This window comes from Hippocampus guttulatus, chromosome 12 (assembly GCF_054856545.1).
Source record: "Hippocampus guttulatus isolate MCC_2025c chromosome 12, RoL_Hgut_1.0, whole genome shotgun sequence".
NCBI classification, from domain to species: domain Eukaryota; kingdom Metazoa; phylum Chordata; class Actinopteri; order Syngnathiformes; family Syngnathidae; genus Hippocampus; species Hippocampus guttulatus.
In genome coordinates, this window is record NC_141272.1 from 15,690,638 (window position 1) to 15,707,858 (window position 17,221).

Here is a 17,221-nt window from a genome sequence, read left to right on the forward strand (position 1 = left end):
ACGTGGCTGTTCCTATCTCATAATTTTGGCTTTTTTAATTGTCACAACATATTATTTCCATGCATTAGGGCAATGCAGTTTCAGTAGCCCGATGTCTTTCAACACTACACATTTTGTACTACAAAAATCTCACGGCATACTGCCAAATGAAAATGACACAAAAAAAAAGTATAGCTTCTGCAATAATGATGACCTTGTCCTCAGTGTGAAATCTGGCCTTTTTTAGTTGAACACAGCCAAGCCCTCAGGCAAATTAGCGAAAGTCTGCAAGTAATAAATAGTCTAAAAAGATTTATAATTGCAAAGGTGTATCACACGGCAGCCAAAGCGAAACTCTTAAATTCACTTCAACATTGTTTCTTGGCAACAAGATGCCACAATTTGATCTCAGAGGACAGAAAGTCAGGAAAACCGAGGCCAAAATGTCGTCCCAAAAACCCTGAATAGAGAAAAAGCTGACAAAATGGTTTTAACTGGACTACTGGGGAGATGATTGTCAACTCTCTACTCCTTGTCATCAAACGCTTTGCCAGTCAGGTCGATGGCAATAGTCTGAAGAAATTAGCCAGGGAAAGAAGTTTGCATCGTGTTTCCTTTCACGTCTCCTCATAAATACACTGGTAGCACTGAGGTCTCTCTCGTGCTATTACACTGCAGCTGCGCAACTCAAAATTCTGACTTGCGAAAGTATTTAAAAAAATTAATTAACATGAAAGTGTGCATATGTCCAACATGTTCATAAGTAGGGGAGTGTTTGTATATTTTATTAAATGTGACAATGAATCACCCCGTCACCCAATTGACACACACACCAACTCAGAGGGGGTCCTCCAGGGATTTGGTGTGAGTCTGTGTAGTACTGAGACATGTTGTTCTTTACCTCCTCCAAATTTACCTCACGGTGGGAAAAATAAAATAAATATAAGAGAGCGAGCTTTGGAGAAAATGTCGACAAATGCATTATGGCGGGTAGGGACTGCAATGACAACCACCAGCTGTAACGACGAGAAGGAACACGTGTTCAAACACTTTTGCATCCTCGCCACCCCGCCCCAAAGAAACCCAACTAACTTAATCTGTAGACGTGTCAATGCCTCCACCCAAAATACAAAAAAAAAAAAAAAAAATCAAAAAACAAAAGAAAAGAAAAAGTGCAATGAACAATGTATTTAAAGATTATTTTTGTACATCACGTTAGGAGAAGTGTGGTAACAGACTACTGTCATGTGTTATTGTGACCAATAAGAAGAGGCTGCAACATTAGCCACGCCCACAAAATCCAATGAGATCAAGTGCTAGAGCTCTATAAAACAGTGCTTCCCGACCTTTATTGAGCCACGGCACGAAAATCTCATTGTACACCATGAAACAAAAACGGCACAAAAAGTATTTCTGGTGTTCCACTGCGATTCACGGCAAAGAGGGACCGAGCCCTGCCGCAAATAGCAAAAATCCGCCAGTAACTTATGCTGCACGAATAAGCTTGAAAATTTCCTTGAAGATAAACAGTAACACGTGGACAAAGTACGAATTTTGTCTCAATGCAATTCTCCAATTCACCTCAACAAATTTCTCCATTGTGAGACAATAAAGGTTTTATTATCTTATTTTAAACACAGATTCTTGGCACCAAGATAAAATGTTACTGTTGTCCAAATGCGGCTCCTCAATTCATTTCAACATGGTTTTTGGGGGGCACCAAGATTCTTTAAGATGGCGCCAAACTTATCCCTTTCTTGCTCAAATAAGGGAAGATCGGTCCCCGTCAAACGATCAATTGTCGAATGCCAAACCGTGACTATAACGATGACCTCCTCTCACAATCAATCACAAATTTACTGATGCAGTGTGAGATTGAGACTTGAACAGAAAGCTATTATTCTAGTCTGTGAATGGCATCGAGTTGACACGTGGGTTAATTGGACCTAATGCTATCGAGCGGAAGAGCATGAAGCGGTTCTGCCTGTCACTGTACGTCTAGAGCATAGAGAGATGAACAAACAATTTTTTTTGCAGATATATTTATATTTATTCTGCAAATTTTATTTGCAGAATAAATATACCTTTTTAGACCGATGAATTGAAATTGCTACACCCGGTGATTTCCCATGCTACACTGTGGTTGGGAATCGCTGCTCTAACCAACGACTGTTGCAACAATAATAAACATGATGCTTGCATTTCATATTGGATTTGATTCTACAGGCGTACCTAATAAAACGGCCCGGTGAGCAGCAAATTGCGGCTAGTTGAAAATCCCGCTCCCCCCTCATGTTTTATTTTTTTGGAGGGAGTTCGTTTTTTTTCGTGCTGCCGTTGGCGAAATTCACGGGACCCTCATACATTTTTTAGGACGTATTAACCGGCAGACACGATTCAGAATGCAGACTTCCAAAAGAACTCGACTACAACAAGATGCATCTTCATGTTACTCGTTCCACTCACGATTCCATCCGATGCAAAAACTGCTCCGGTTCGTCAACAGAGACTGGGAAAGGTTTTAAGTTGCGGTGCCCTGTAGCTGTGTGACATTTTTGTGACAGGTTTAATTTTAGGGTGAAAACAGGCAACTTTTAACACGCCTTATCTTAAATTTGTGTGAGGATTATGAGGAAGGTCCTGGGGAAAATGTCTCCCCTGGAAGCCCAAAAAGGCTGAAGAACCCCAGTCTCATGCACACAATAGGGAGCCCCTAAGCCTGAAAATTGGCATCAATGTTTGTAAAATTTACGTATAAATCAGTCACGTCACCATAGCCACTGTGCATTTGTTTTTCTTATTGTAATCTCCTTTGCAGCAGCAAAGCCTTGAAAATGAAAACTGCGCTGCGGGATGGTTCTGGAAAGCCCCCCGCCTCCCTCTCCACCAAAATGTAACACAACTACATGACACAGTTGATCCTGCACCACTTTTCGAATGAACCAACTCGTCATCACAAAAAAATCACAAATAAGTTGCTCCAGGAAGCAAAACTGCCATTCTCTTACCATTGCCATACCTTGCCCGCAAATACACGCACATTCACATTCACGTCCACTGGCTGACGCAGATGGACCAAAGCCGTAAAAAGAAGCCATTGTGCACTCACACGCACACGCACACACACACATCCACACACACACATCCACGTACACACGTTTGTTACTTCCGCTTCACACCCGCAGATGGCGTTCCTGTCAGCACACTCTCACAGGCCCTCTGCCCGTTATTACATCTTAATAAATGTGCCTTTTGATTTGAGTAATCAATACCTTATGATTTACCCGAGTAACTCTGTATTCAGTAATGTTGACCTTATTTCTTTTCTGCCAATGTGCATATTTCCAAATGTTTTTAATTATGATTCTGAGTTTCAAAAGTAAGTGATGAGATATGATCTGTTTTATTCTTTATTTATTGCGATATTTATTCTGATTCTTCTTTTTTTTTCCCCTTAAGGCAGGTTTTTATCTTCCGTACTGTCTTACTTCTGACTTTGTGCCAATGTGCTGCTTTGAGGTGTTACATATCGTGGGTTTGTATCCTTATTAAACCCTCACTCTATATTTTAAAGGCTCCTTCTCTCGCTTGAAGTTCATTTCTGCGCCTCGATGAGACCGCGATCGCTTTTTTGCAGCGAAGAGGTATGCCGAATGAGTTACTTAGCAGAGAACATGTGTTGCCTTTTGTGCTTGAGGATCTCCGTGGATGTGAGCGTCAAGTCTTGGTCACAAACATCGCAGTGGTAGACTCGGCACAGAGTGGAGGAGGACGAGCTTGGCTTTACAACATCCGTCCCTAAGGGAGGGGGGAAAAAAAAAATTAAACGCAGAGCCCTAAAGAGACATTAAAAAAAAAAAAAGTATCTTGTGCACACTGGGTTCTAAAGCTAACGCAATGGACAATAACACATGCTCAATGGAGAACAATGCATGTGTCCTGGATATCGCCTGTTCACTGGTCACTGACGTGTTTGCACAGGATACTAACTTGTGCCTGCACATCAAATACAAACAAACCAGATGCTAATGCGTGAGCACAAGATACTACGATGCGCACGCCGGATATGATTGGTGGACGTCAAATAGGAATGTATATGTATCGGACACTAGTATGAAGCAATGAAAATGCGAAGCACTTTTTGAGTTCGTGGTCATGTATGAAAAGTACTCTCCAAATAAAGATTGATTGATTGATAAATATTAACGGACCAGATACTAATACATGTGCATCAGATACCAACGGGTGAGCGCCAGGTAACAACGCAGCAGATGCTTGTGTGTGCACACCAGGCATGGGTCGATATTAGAATCTGACGGTATGACAACCGTGAGCAAAAGTATCGCAGGATCACGGTATTATATTTACAACTGTATCATGCCCAAAGGAGTCCATCCATCCATTTTCTAGTCCGCTTATCCTGACAAGGGTCGCGGGCGTGCTGGAGCTTATCGCAGCTGTCTTCGGGCAGTAGGCTGGGGAAACCCTGAGCTGGTTGCCAGCCAATCGCAGGGCAAACTTGCACAAACAACCATTCACGCTCACAGTCACTCCGAAGGAGAATTTTGAGTGTTTAAGTAACCTGCCATGCACTTTTTGGAATATGGGAGGAAACCCGAGTACTCGCAGGAAACCCACCCACACAGGCACGGGAAGAACATGCAAACTCCACACAGGAAGGCGGGAGCCAGAATTGAACCCTGCACCTGTGCACTGTGAGACCGATGTGTTCACCAGTCGCCCACCGTGCCGCCACTCTAAAATGTCCTTTTTAAAAAAAATCTTTGGGTAAATAAAAAACTTTTTTTTTTTGCGCATTTAACACAATCTATTTTCTTTTACAACAAAAGATGTAATATTTGGAATATGAAGAAACACATACTGTATCATGCTACTTTATAAAAGATACATGTTTACATTTGTTAATTCATCTGACTAAGCCAAACTGCCCCATCGCTTGTGGACGACTCACGTTGACTAGCACGAGCCGGAATAATTCTTTATTTATCGTGCAATACAGATTCTTCACCAGTTGAAAAAAAAAAAGGCATCAGTGTTTGTAATGTCTCTTTTGTTTCCTTCACTCAACCACTCTGCGTAATTGCTCATCCCTCCCCTCTCTGCTTGCCGAGAAGGAGCAAAAAAAGTATGACTGGCTCCAAATAGGTTCAAAGAGGCGGCTTGTTTACTCAACTCTGGAAGCAGCCAATATCATAACGTGCCCTACTTCGAAGTTCCTTCCATAAAAATGATCGGTGACAGGCAATATTCTTGATTATTGAAATGTTGACATTTCAAAACCAAAGTAAACCGTCAAATTGGTAATCGATCCATGCCGAGTGCGCACAAGATATTAATGTATGCCCACTGCATGTCAATGCGCACGAGATACTAACACCCCTGACACGAATGCATGCTCAGTTGAGACCAAAGCTTGTTCATCAGATACTAACACACCAGATACCAGCGATGAGTGATGAAGTACAAATACTGTACTTTGTTTTCGTTAGTGTACCTAAGTACATTTGTCAGGTATTGATACATGAGCATTTATTAACAATTTATTACTTTCACTACTAGCAGATACTCATGCACATCATATACCGTACGAATGTATCATATATTAAAGCTTGCACGTGCGCACACGTTGGTATGGTGCGAATGTGTTCGTTTTGAATGGAAACAAGCAAGTGGTTCATTCGAATCCGCCCACCTTCGTCCTGTTCCTGTTGTTCCCCTGCCGGCCTGCAGGTGGTCTCGTGCTGCATACGCTCGAGAGGTGTCAGCGGCATGTAGAGGTCGCAGTTGGGACAGTTCCAGAAAGTACGCAGGCAATCGCTGTACAAGTCCCGGGAATCCTGACCACCAGTGGGGAAAAAAAAAGTTTTGGATTCTATTTGCGCTCTTTATTGCGTACACTCGAACCTATCACATACACGAGTAAAATAAATGTTGATTTGTGTTAATTAACACCAGAATGCAGCAAAGATCCATTTCCACTGTCAAAATGAATGAATGAAAAATTAATCGGGCAGATGTTTTGTTGCAGCTCTGGTACGGCAATTTGGCGGGATGTCGGTGTGAAAGGCAACACAATACGTTACTTACGGTCAGACAATTGTAGGTGAAGAAGTTGCTAACGCGCAGTCCTCCCTTGATAGGGTCGGGCTTGGCTTCCGCGCCCGGAAAAAGCGGTGGGAGACCGGCACCGGCGCCAAGGGAAAGTTCAGACTCAGCCCGGGGTCCGACATACAGGTTCTGAGTGTGGAGGGCAGAGAGGCGCTGCAGGGTGTAATTGATCTGAAGATGACAACACAGGAAGAATTGTGTCAAAATTGAAAGAGGTATGAGCATAGACACATTTGCAGAGATTCGAGTACCTCGGTGTAAAGCAAGAAGCGGACCAGGCGCTCGCTTAGCTTCAGCATGGACTTCCGGGACCCCTCGGTGGCGGGACTCTGCCCCAGTTGGGCCTGCAGGAGGCGCTCCCACTCGGCTCGTAGGCTGAGCGCCGTGGACAGCGCCTTGAGGGCTTCCTCGGGTACCTTCAACTGCAGCTCCAACCAACCGTCCACCACCAGACGGGAGCAATCAGCGTTGCTGTCCAGAGAGTTGGCCACCAGCAGCAGAGCCTTTTGACAAAATTTTGACATGATGTCCAAAATGTTCCCAAAATGTAATACTTTATATCAGGGGTGTCAAACTCATTTTTGTCGAGGGCCACGTTATAATTACTGTTTCCCTAGGAGGGCCGTTATGACTGAAACTATATAAAGAAGTCAAGAATAACGTTTTATTCAATTATTGTTTGAGTAACTGTAATGAGGAGTTTAGTAACATGAAAATGCTTTCCAATATATCACTGATTTATTACATATGAAAATTTTAACTGTTGGTTCAGATTTTAGCAAGCATTGTGGAAGTTGTCATCTTTGATTTGCGTTCGCGGGCCACATAAAATGATGTAGCGGACCACATCTGGCCCCCGGGCTTTGAGTTTGACACCTGTGCTCTATACTCTACAACACTACTCCAATTTGTTTGAGTGTATTTTTAACTTGAACCCTTCTGTTACGTTTGTTTCTTTGGTGTACCAGCTCTCGCTTACCCGAGACACAAATGAGTCTGTGTGACCCGCTGCATGATTCGTCATTTTACAACACACATTACAAAACAAATTCAGAAAAGTTTTTTGTATATACAGTTGACTCCCCGATAGGGGCCGAGTCTGACCGCACTTAATGAAAATCTGCGAATTGACGCGCCTTATAATGGTTATGAAAAAAAAAAGGCACAAAAAAGCAGGGGATCAGTCAAGAAAAAAAGGAGACATGGTGGATCAGATTTAAAAATGTCCAAAAGCAGATGTTTGCATGAATAACCAAAAAATATATATCTGTGAATATGGCAATTGGCAAATGCCAAAGCGTGAATACTGCATGCAGGGTTCCACTTTAATACAAAGAAGAAAACCAATATAGGGCCAGGAAGGTTTTATCCGATTTGTTAAAATATTGTGCTTGATATTAATGTTAAAATATGAATCTATCACTTGGAAAAATCCAATTTAATTCTCGGCAGATTACAAATTTGTATCCAGACAAAATACTTTTTTCTCTAATAATTATAGATTCACTATTGTAACTTTTTAATTGCTACGGCATTGAGAGGTACATGTGGTCATTATATTTATTTTATAATCTTATGTTATTATCGAAAGCAACAGTTGAATCTTTTTGTGCAGGTCATTTCTGTTAACAGTGAGAACTCACCTGCAGTGCAGGAACGCGCACACAGTTGGACAAATATGGTCTGTTGGTCTCAAGCAAGGTGACGAAGGCCAGCAGCTGATGTTTGCTGCTGTCTCGTCCTTGTTTGTCGGGGCCCACAGACAGACAACACAACGTTTGTGACATCCATCCTCATCATCCTTTTTTTTTGAAAACCACAGAATATGAAACCGAGTCGTATTATGAAACTACGGTTGAAGAATTTTGAAAACAATTCTAATTGCGACCCCCCCCCCCCCTCAATATTTCAATTGCAATTTAGCATTAATGATTTTTTTAAGGTCCTCTTTCCATGTATAAAAAAACACAAGCATAAATGAATCTGTATTACAATTAACAAATTACAGATTTATGATACAAAAATGTTTTGGTCCAGTAGGTTAGGCTTACGTTAAAATAAAGGCAAATGAATCATGAATGGATACAAAAAGACTATTTATTCACCTACTTTAATTCGAGTTGTGAACATACTAAATACCTTGTCATGCAGTCTTTCAAACGTCCAACATGACCACTGCAGTTCTTGAACTTCTGAACTTATCGAGGCACTATTTAAATAAATTAAAATAAAGCCTACTTACTGACTGAAAATGAGGCCGAGGTTTTGTTTTTTTCCAAATTGCAGCCCATACAACATGAAAAGCACATTCTCCTACATTGCGATTTTGATTTGAATCTGAGGAATTGTCCAGTCCTATTCAAAACATCTCATAAGGGTGTGCGGACTTGTCCCACATCTGAGTTTGTTTGGGAGGCTCACCCGTATCCCGGGCGTCATCCCGCACATGCAACACCTCCGGGTCACTGGCAAACACGCTGGTGGGATGGATGACGATTCCCTGCTTATTCTTCGTATGGAACACCTGAGGGCAACAGTCAAACAGCATCAAAAAAGACAACTCATCAACAGGATACCGGTGCGATGGCGGATCTCAACCTGCTCAGTATCCTTGCGGGTGCCGTTGTGCTCGTCGGGCAGAGCCAGCTGAGGGTAGAGACCCCGGCACAGAAGAAGCTTGAGGAGAGCTTGCTGGCGGGATGACAAATCCTGGCTGGCGTTGACGGCGTCCTGCAGCGCCGACACGTTGTGGCGCAGCTTGAATTTCACTTCCTGTTGGAGGAACCGCCAACAAATGATATCTGGACTTTACACAGCACTCTCTTTTGTTATTTGTACCTCTACCAAGCATGAATCAACAGGAGGTGGGCGTCGTGAGTCACATGACTCGCCAAATTTAGGACCTGCTTGACTAAAATTTGAAAAAGAATTGACTTGCCCTTTTAATTACAAAAAGTTGAAAATGTGCATTTAATTTTTTTTTTTAAACTTTTTGTGTAGATCGCACAAATCTGGCAACCCACCAGTATGCTACTAAACATAATGCAGATGGCACGTCACAAAGCAAGTATCATGGAGGGAGCTCCTATGATTATGACATTTGGATTCAAGGCTTACACTGGATAAAACTGGGGAAAAAAAGAGAATGACAACCTACACGGTTTGCAAGTCAATGATAAGTGCAGGTTGTATGACAATACAAAGAGGGAGTACAGCCCTTATGGCCTTTTGTGCCTTGGTGGCGCTCTGTTACCTGGATGTCCACATTAGCTCCGTCCTTGGCCTTCTTCTTCCTGCTTCGTCCTCGTCCTGGTTCCTCCGTGTCGGATCCAGAGGAGAACTCCCCTTCCTGGCCCTCTTCCATTTTGAGGACTTTCCGTTTGGTGCCTTCCTGCTGCTCGTGATCTCTCTTCATCTGATGAAGCTTCCTCCTTTCTGTCAAATGCTCGCGCCGCTGCTGCCGGTCACCGCGATTGTCGCCGTCGGCCTCCTCCTCCAGCAGGCCGTGGCTCCTTAGAAGTTCCTGTGGGCCAAAAGGAGATGTGACGTAAAAGGCATGTCAAAGTATAGGTACAGTGTATGACAATGACAAGAGCATATGTACAATGTATTTTATTCCCTTGCCGGATTCCAGATTTTTTTGCATACATGTCACACTTAAATGTTTCAGGTCATCAAACCAATATCAATGAGAAAAAAAAAACGCAAAGACAAAATGCAGAGCGCAAAAATAACATTAAAGCTTGATTCACATTTGGAAAAAACAAACAAAAAAACCCATCTTGATAATTGATAACTTTTGGAGAAATATTTTCTGTGGACTAGTGAGAAAAAAGTAGAACTTTTTAGGTTTTCGACTTGTTACATCTGGCGTAAAAATGACACATTTGATCAAAAGAATGTCACACCAACAACCACATAGGTGCTGGCAGTGCGATGGTCTGGACGAACACCAGAAAAACCTGCAGGCACACGTAGGGCCAACAGTTCATGCTCTCAAGCTCAAGCAGAGTCTGGCACTATGCGGCAGAACAATGAACCCAAATACTGTACACCATGACCAAGTCCACCTATTGCCCTAAATAACTGAAGATTTTGAAGTCCCCATGTCAAAGTTGGGACTTAAATCCAATTAAGATGCTATGATATGCTCTTAAACAAGTAGTTTATGCTCAAAACCCCTCCAATATGACTGAGTTCAAACAATTATATGATAGAAGAATGGGGAAGAAAAAAAAATCCTCCAAACAGATGCAAAAGCCTTATCACCATTTTGTATTTACTTGCCTTTGTGCGATATTAAACGGCCTTATTATCTCAAATTTAAATGTGGAAAAAAAATCTGAATGAGGGCAAATATATTTTCGTGGCATTGTCCCTTCACGATGCTTACCTTAAATTGTCTGCGGAGGTTGACCATCTCGTATAGACGCTGCTCCTCCAAGCCTCGCCGACGGCACCACTTCCTGGACTCACCGCCTCTCTCACCCTTCACCTGTGGACATAGAAAACAAAAGACAGCATCACTGAAAAAGTCAGCAGGGATGCCTGTGGACCACCAAGTGGCATGAGATACCGCGCTAATCCATGTGAAAATCTATACATATTCTACGGCCACTCCATTATGTACACTCGAACACACTAACGGCATGCAGAAACCAGAAAATTCACAGTAAATTTCACATTTGTCCATCAACCCATCTATCTCTCTGCTGACCTGCACCCAGGCGTTGAAGGTGTTGAGCAGCGTGAAGGGGTCCCCCTGGTTGCAGTGCAGCGGCTGGCGGGCGGTGGCGCAGTCGGGGTTGTGCTGCGAGCTGCGCAGGAATGGCGACTGCACGCTGAGTGCAGCGGCCACCGTCAGCATTGGCTCCACCAGGTTGAACAAGGAGCCCAGCACCAACATCTTGCCTGGGGGAACATAACACACACACAAAGTGGTGTTTTCGTCTTGCCTTGTGAGGAAATTGATGTTAGGGAATCCCCGCATATTTACAGGTAGCTATTTACCAAGTCACAGACACTCCAAAATCTAAAATCCGACCATGGTTAAATGTGAATAGGAAAAATGGGGGGTTACTGTATACTTTCTGGACCAGGTATAAGATGCCATAAGATTTATTAAAAGTTTAAACTGTTAATAAAAGCAATTATTACGTATTTTTTATTGTTAATAATATAAACATATATTTTTTTGTAAACAGGGATGCCGCTACCGATTACAACGTCGACAGGAAGCTCGGCCAGGACACTCCCGATAGTGGTCAGCTCGCACCGGTGGTCCAGTGCCCCCTGCTCCTTGAGGTAGGTAATGGCGGTCTGGATGCTGGCTGCCGGCGGAGGATCGATGAAGACAAACGAAAGCGGATCGCTGAGTCCCATGCTCTTCATCTGCGGGGGAAACAAACATAGTCAGCCACACTCGGAATAAACAGGAAGTACAGTGAGCTGCCACCTATTCACAGTTTGTCCACAAAAGCCCTGCCATAATTGACACCCATCCCCAAAAGTGATTACCTGTATTATTTACTATATTAATACTGTAGTTCAAATCACTATGTGTTGTGTTGTGTTATTTTAGTTATTTTGACTTCAAAATGGCGCCGCGTGAGTGGCTGCCTTTCCAGCAGCTCCTATATTTTGTTGTTCTACTTCTTCCTTTCATAACTTTGCTGCTGTGAATCGGGAATTTCTCCATTGCGAGACTAATAAAGGTTTTCTTATCTTATCTTATCTTATCTTATAAATATACTGTAAATTCCACTTTGGTATTGCAAATTTTTTTGTATAGTTTATAATTCAATTTAGTACAAACTAGGATCTGCAATGTCATTTCAAACTCATCTTATAACACTACCCTTCAAAATTAATGGCTCACAGATGATTTGATTTTAAAGGTGTTTTTTTTTTGGGGGGGGGGGATATGTATATGTATGTAGCTCACCTGCAGAACCAGGGAGTCCAGCGCCACTCGGTGGATTTCAGGCACAGGGTAGGAGGCGAAGGCGTCGTAGTCTGACTCGGCGTAGAGGCGGTAGCACACGCCAGGGCCCGTGCGACCAGCACGGCCCTTTCTCTGCTCCGAACTGGCTCGACTTATCCAGAACTCCTGAAGACGCTGCATCTTGGCTTTGGGGTCGAAACTCATCTCCTTCACCTTGCCTGTGCAAAAAACCCCCCCACAAATAATAATTACCTTTTTTAAAAGCTGACAATTTTTAAATTAAAAAACAATAATAATGAACAAAAGAATTATAGGAATCATGTGTAATTGACAGTAAAGTTCATTTTTGTGATGAAGTACATTTCAGAGTCTGTACTTTTTTTTTTTGCATTTATTTAAGTACAGGAGTTGAATCAGTGCTACTCTTTCCAGAATTTTTTTTTCACAAGTATTTTAAGTAAAGATCTACTCAAGTACAGAGTGTGAGTACTTGGGAGTATCAGTACTTACTACGACCAGAGTCTGCTTTTACTCGAATGTGAGTACATTTTCCACTTCCGCCTACCTGAGTCGACAACAAAGCGCACGCCATCTATGGTCACTGAGGTCTCTGCAATGTTGGTGGAGATGATGCACTTCCTCACGCCAGGAGGCGCGATGTCAAACACCTACACCAATAACACAAGGCCAAATACATGAAAAATTGAACTCTAAATTATGGCCCTGGAGGGAAAAAAAGTAATAACATAAGTCAATGGAAATAAATAAATAAATAAATAACCCATCACGATTTAATGCTTTAATTCAATGGACAGTGAGCTACTCCTATTGTGTACACACTGGCCACCAGGGGGCAATACAATACATAAGGTACATAAATATACTAAGATTACTAAGAATCTGTGTGTAACTGACATCCATCATAAATACACTGGGAATTTTTTCAACCCCCTAAAAGGTAAGATAAACCTCCATTTTGCATTGTACTTTAGCATTTAGCTAGCACCTAGGCAAAGTTATGTGGTTTAGTCGAATCCATCCATCCATTTTCCGATCCTCTTTATCCTCACAAGGGTCGCGGGGGGTGCTGGAGCCTATCCCAGCTGTCTTCGGGCAGTAGGCGGGGAACACCCTGAACCGGTTGCCAGCCAATCGCAGGGCACACAGAGACGAACAACCGTCCATGCTCACACTCACACCGAGAGACAATTTAGAGTCAGCCTGCCATGCATGTTTTTGGTGTATGGGAGGAAACCGGAATACCCGGAGAAAACCCACTCAAGCAACATGCAAACTCCACACAGGAAGGCCAGAGCTGGGATCGAACCCACGACTTCTGCACTGTGAGGTCGACGGGATAACCACTCGAACACCTGGCCGCCCAAGGTTTAGTCTAATATAGAATGTAATTATCTTTGTTTTATGTTTCATTTTACAGTACAAGTTGTACAACAAGTCGGTTTTAGTCAAAAAGAAAGGACAGCGTAAAGCAAGCAAGCACTATTCACTATCTGCCAAACAGCTGCTTGTTGTTGTGAAGTTTGCTGCTAGCATTGAGTGGTGGAGGGTCTGAAGGGTAATCGTTAATGACTACTTTGCTGGGAAAAAAGAAAAAAAGCCAGCAATGGATTGTATCTTGAAAAACTGGTTAAGTTGGTCGGGGTATAAATCCATACTGGTCAGGCACGGATAATAAGTCCATTATGTGGGTTCAAAATGGTGTCGGTACCTTGTCCTGCTGGGCCAGCGAAAGCGTGCTGTGCAGCGGCAACACAATCCAGCGGCGCGTGTGCGTGGCGTACACCTGACACGCCTCTTGGATGGCACCGATCTCAGCCACGCCACTCAGGAAGACCAGCAGGTCGCCGCGCTCCTCCGGCGGGTAGCGTTGGTCAATGCCCTGCAGAATACGCAGGTACGGCCGCGGCTCCAGCTTCTCCGTGCGAGTCGATCCCTGCTCTTCGGGGGGGATGGGTTGATAGATCACCTGAAAGAAGTATTCATTCAATTTTTATTTGGGGGGAGGGGGCACTGTTTAATTGATTAATCAATAACTCATTGATTACAAAAATGAAGTGATAATTATTTGGATAATTGATTACTTATTCGACCTTGTTCAATAACAGTTTTGAATTTCAGCTTCTAAACAGAAAGTATTCTCCAGACCCTGGAGTCCGCCGCGAAAGTGGACTGATTATCTTTGTGTTGGATTAAAATCAAACATTTGCAAATGTCTGCTTTTACAAAACAATGAATCAAAATGCTTGCATCTTTTCTGACATGTTACGGATCAAACCCGAAAGTGAACTACAGTATATTAAATTTCTGTTTTTGCATTTTTGACACTGTCAATTTCAAATGATGTCCTGTTTTTTTAACAAAGGAATGAAAATTAAATCATGTTCTTTTTATCCGATTCCTCGATTAATTGATTAAATGACAGATTAATTGATTATTTTAAAAAAATGTTACTTGCTGCCCTAATTTATTTATAAAATGTACAGTCCACAGGTTTACATATACTGGTTTCATGACACACAAATTGAAGTGATAAAGCCGCAGATTTGTATGGATTATTGTGGCAATCTAATTTATGACTTTTTTTCATGTTTAGGCCAGATATGCTTGGAGTAATTTTGTGAAGTTGTCGTACTGAATTCTTAAATGACTGCAAGTCGAAGTGTTTAGTCATTTGACTCTCACTGGATAGATGAATTCGATTTAAAAAAATCATATTATGGTTCATTGCTCTTTGCCTAACATATAAGAGCATTTATGTAGAATAAACCTGATATTTGTTTATTATCACGCAGATTGATTTATTACTTTGTTTGTGAAATACATGGGAAGAAGACCTTGAAAAAGAACAATTACACATTCAATCACAATTGCAATATTGAGGGGAAAAGAAATTTGATTATTTGTCAAAATGGTTCAGCCCTTTTCTTAAGTGTTCGACTTACTGGCTTACCTGTATGGGGAAGAGCCTGCCCGGCACCTGCAGCACGGGAGCGCCACCGAAGTAATCGGAGAAAAGCTTGATGTTAATGGTGGCCGACATGAGGATGAGCCGCAGGTCGGCGGGCCGATCAGCCGACAGCGAGCGCAGCACGCCAAGCAGGAAGTCGCCATGCAGGTGGCGCTCGTGAACCTCGTCCACGATCAGCACTTGGTACTGCTCCAGCGTTTTGTCCTGCTGGATCTGCCTCAGCAGGAGACCCTCGGTCAGGAAGATGAGCTTGGTGGCGGTGGTGCGCGTGGTCTCGAAGCGGATCTGATAGCCCACCTGTGGAAACACGGCTGCGTGTTGGGAGGCCCCTTCTTGTCCACCCATCAGAGGTGGGAGTAAGTCACAGATGTGCCACTCGTAGGTACCGTGCAGTAAGTTTCAAGTCTTAAAGGTAGAGTGTGCAGTCTTCACACTGCTGGGAGGATTTGAGTATAGTCTATTTATTTTGATGCACCTACACCACCTAAGAATGGTGAGTACGAATTGAACCATTGGGAAAAAAAAATCAATAAATACCCGGAGTGTAATAAGTTCTACGGAGCTTCTGCCATGGAGGTTAAGACACATCTGACTCAAGATGTCAATTAGTTATGACATGCCCGCTGGACCATCGCTGGGTGCAGATGATCCATCTGCTGCTTGTCCAATCAGTGCTGCGGGAAATTTAGTTCACTCAGTAGTCACAGTGTGACTGCCGTGATAGTACGTCACACAATTTTAAAAACCTATACTTGTGCCATGTAATTTTATTTACTTTTATTTGGTTTTAATAAGTGTTTTTTAATGTCTTGAATTTGTAAAAAAAAAAAAATCATATTTTTCACGAATGAAGGGTTCGGTGAACGTGCATATGAATTGGTTGGGTTCGGTACCTCTAACAAGGTTAAGAACCACTGCTCTATAGTCTAGCATGCTAGGGTACAAAAACGTCATTTCCGGTAAATGTGTTAAAGGTGTTTAAAACAAACAAACAAACAAACCTTTGAGCCATACTGGTTGAGACTCTCAAAGCTGACCCTCTTGGCCAAGGAGATGCAGGCGATACGCCGGGGCTGCGTGCAGGCTATTTGGGTGAACCCAGCTGAGAGGAGATACTGGGGCACCTGAGTGGACTTGCCACATCCGGTGTCTCCTGCCACCACGACCACAGGGTGGCGTCTGACCAGGTCCACGATGCGCTCTCGATACTGGAAGATGGGCAGGTTCTTCTGCTCGCGCTGCAGCTTGGCCAACTTGGCAAAGCTTTGCCGCTGGCTGAAGTCCAGGTAGTGCAGCAAGGAGAGACGAAAGTCTGCGATCACATGAGAGTTCAGACCCGAAAAGTCGCGCCTGCTGTGGTTGGGGTGGGATCGTCCGAGACGCTCCTCGATGTCTCTGGTCACCAGAGAAACGTTGATGCGGTACCGGGCATCATATTCCTTAGGGAGGTCCAAAGACCCCGTTTGGCGCCGGTCTCTGTCCTCATCAAGGCTCGGATCGGGTCCACACATGTCCTTCTTTAGTTTGAACCTCTGGAAGCGGTCAAAAAAGGCCCAGAAGTCTTTGTGTTCCTGGCTGCCGGCTTGGATGTAGTCGCTCTGACGGAAAAAGATCTCGTCCAGCTGGGCCCGGCAGCGCGGACTGTCCCAGTCCCAAGTCCGATTGTGGGATCTCCCATCTACATCCATCATGGTCTCCCTTAGGTCCCCTGGCTCTCTACATTTTGGACATTTGTCGTTATCCCTTGAATGCACATTTTGTTGTCGTGGATTTTTTCCTGTAACACTTCAACTAGCACAAACTAACATCATGTATTCTTATGCTGATTTCAATTTACCGACTGACATGAAACAAAGTCGCTTTGCTTCAATACCACATAAAGAAGAGAAACGTCATTCAAAAAAACGATTTCCTCTTCTTTTTGAACACATCTGACGGAAGCGAACGCGTCCTCGAGGTTATTTGAACAATTTTAACATTTAAATTACAGCACCCGTGAAAACATCACACACTTACAGCAGGTAAAGTCGAAATTGTTTTCAGACGGAAGAAAATGACAACCGGACCAACTTTCGTTCCGCCCCTGGATTAGTCCGACAGAGAACAGCGTCGTAAAATAGTTCTGTCTTAAATTACTTCCGTGGAAAAACACGTAAAAAACAAACAAACAATACAAGTAG

At 43.1% G+C, this 17,221-nt stretch overlaps 1 protein-coding gene across 1 annotated transcript; it reads right to left on the reverse strand.

The window, feature by feature from the left end:
- Positions 1-743: 743 nt before the first annotated feature.
- Positions 744-17,068, reverse strand: dhx34 (DEAH (Asp-Glu-Ala-His) box polypeptide 34). The gene is made up of 16 exons (XM_086124629.1): positions 16,043-17,068; positions 15,024-15,338; positions 13,782-14,039; positions 12,618-12,720; positions 12,053-12,270; positions 11,325-11,499; positions 10,826-11,019; positions 10,502-10,603; positions 9,362-9,631; positions 8,707-8,880; positions 8,530-8,632; positions 7,752-7,849; positions 6,360-6,611; positions 6,088-6,279; positions 5,693-5,837; positions 744-3,777 (listed from the first exon to the last, which is right to left on the reverse strand). The coding sequence occupies exons 1-16, from the start codon at positions 16,730-16,732 to the stop codon at positions 3,638-3,640; spliced, it is 3,429 nt and encodes a 1,142-aa protein (XP_085980755.1). The 5' UTR covers positions 16,733-17,068; the 3' UTR covers positions 744-3,637.
- Between the last annotated feature and the right edge of the window lie 153 nt (positions 17,069-17,221).

Bases quoted from the DNA above. Each gene is read 5' to 3' on its own strand.
- dhx34 (XM_086124629.1), bottom strand. From the start codon at position 16,732: ATGATGGATGTAGATGGGAGATCCCACAATCGGACTTGGGACTGGGAC. The intron at 15,339-16,042 runs GTTTGTTTGTTT...GTGTTTCCACAG, and splicing joins TCAACCAGTATGGCTCAAAG to GTGGGCTATCAGATCCGCTT. The intron at 10,604-10,825 runs GTCAGCAGAGAG...CTATGTCCACAG, and splicing joins CCTTCAACGCCTGGGTGCAG to GTGAAGGGTGAGAGAGGCGG.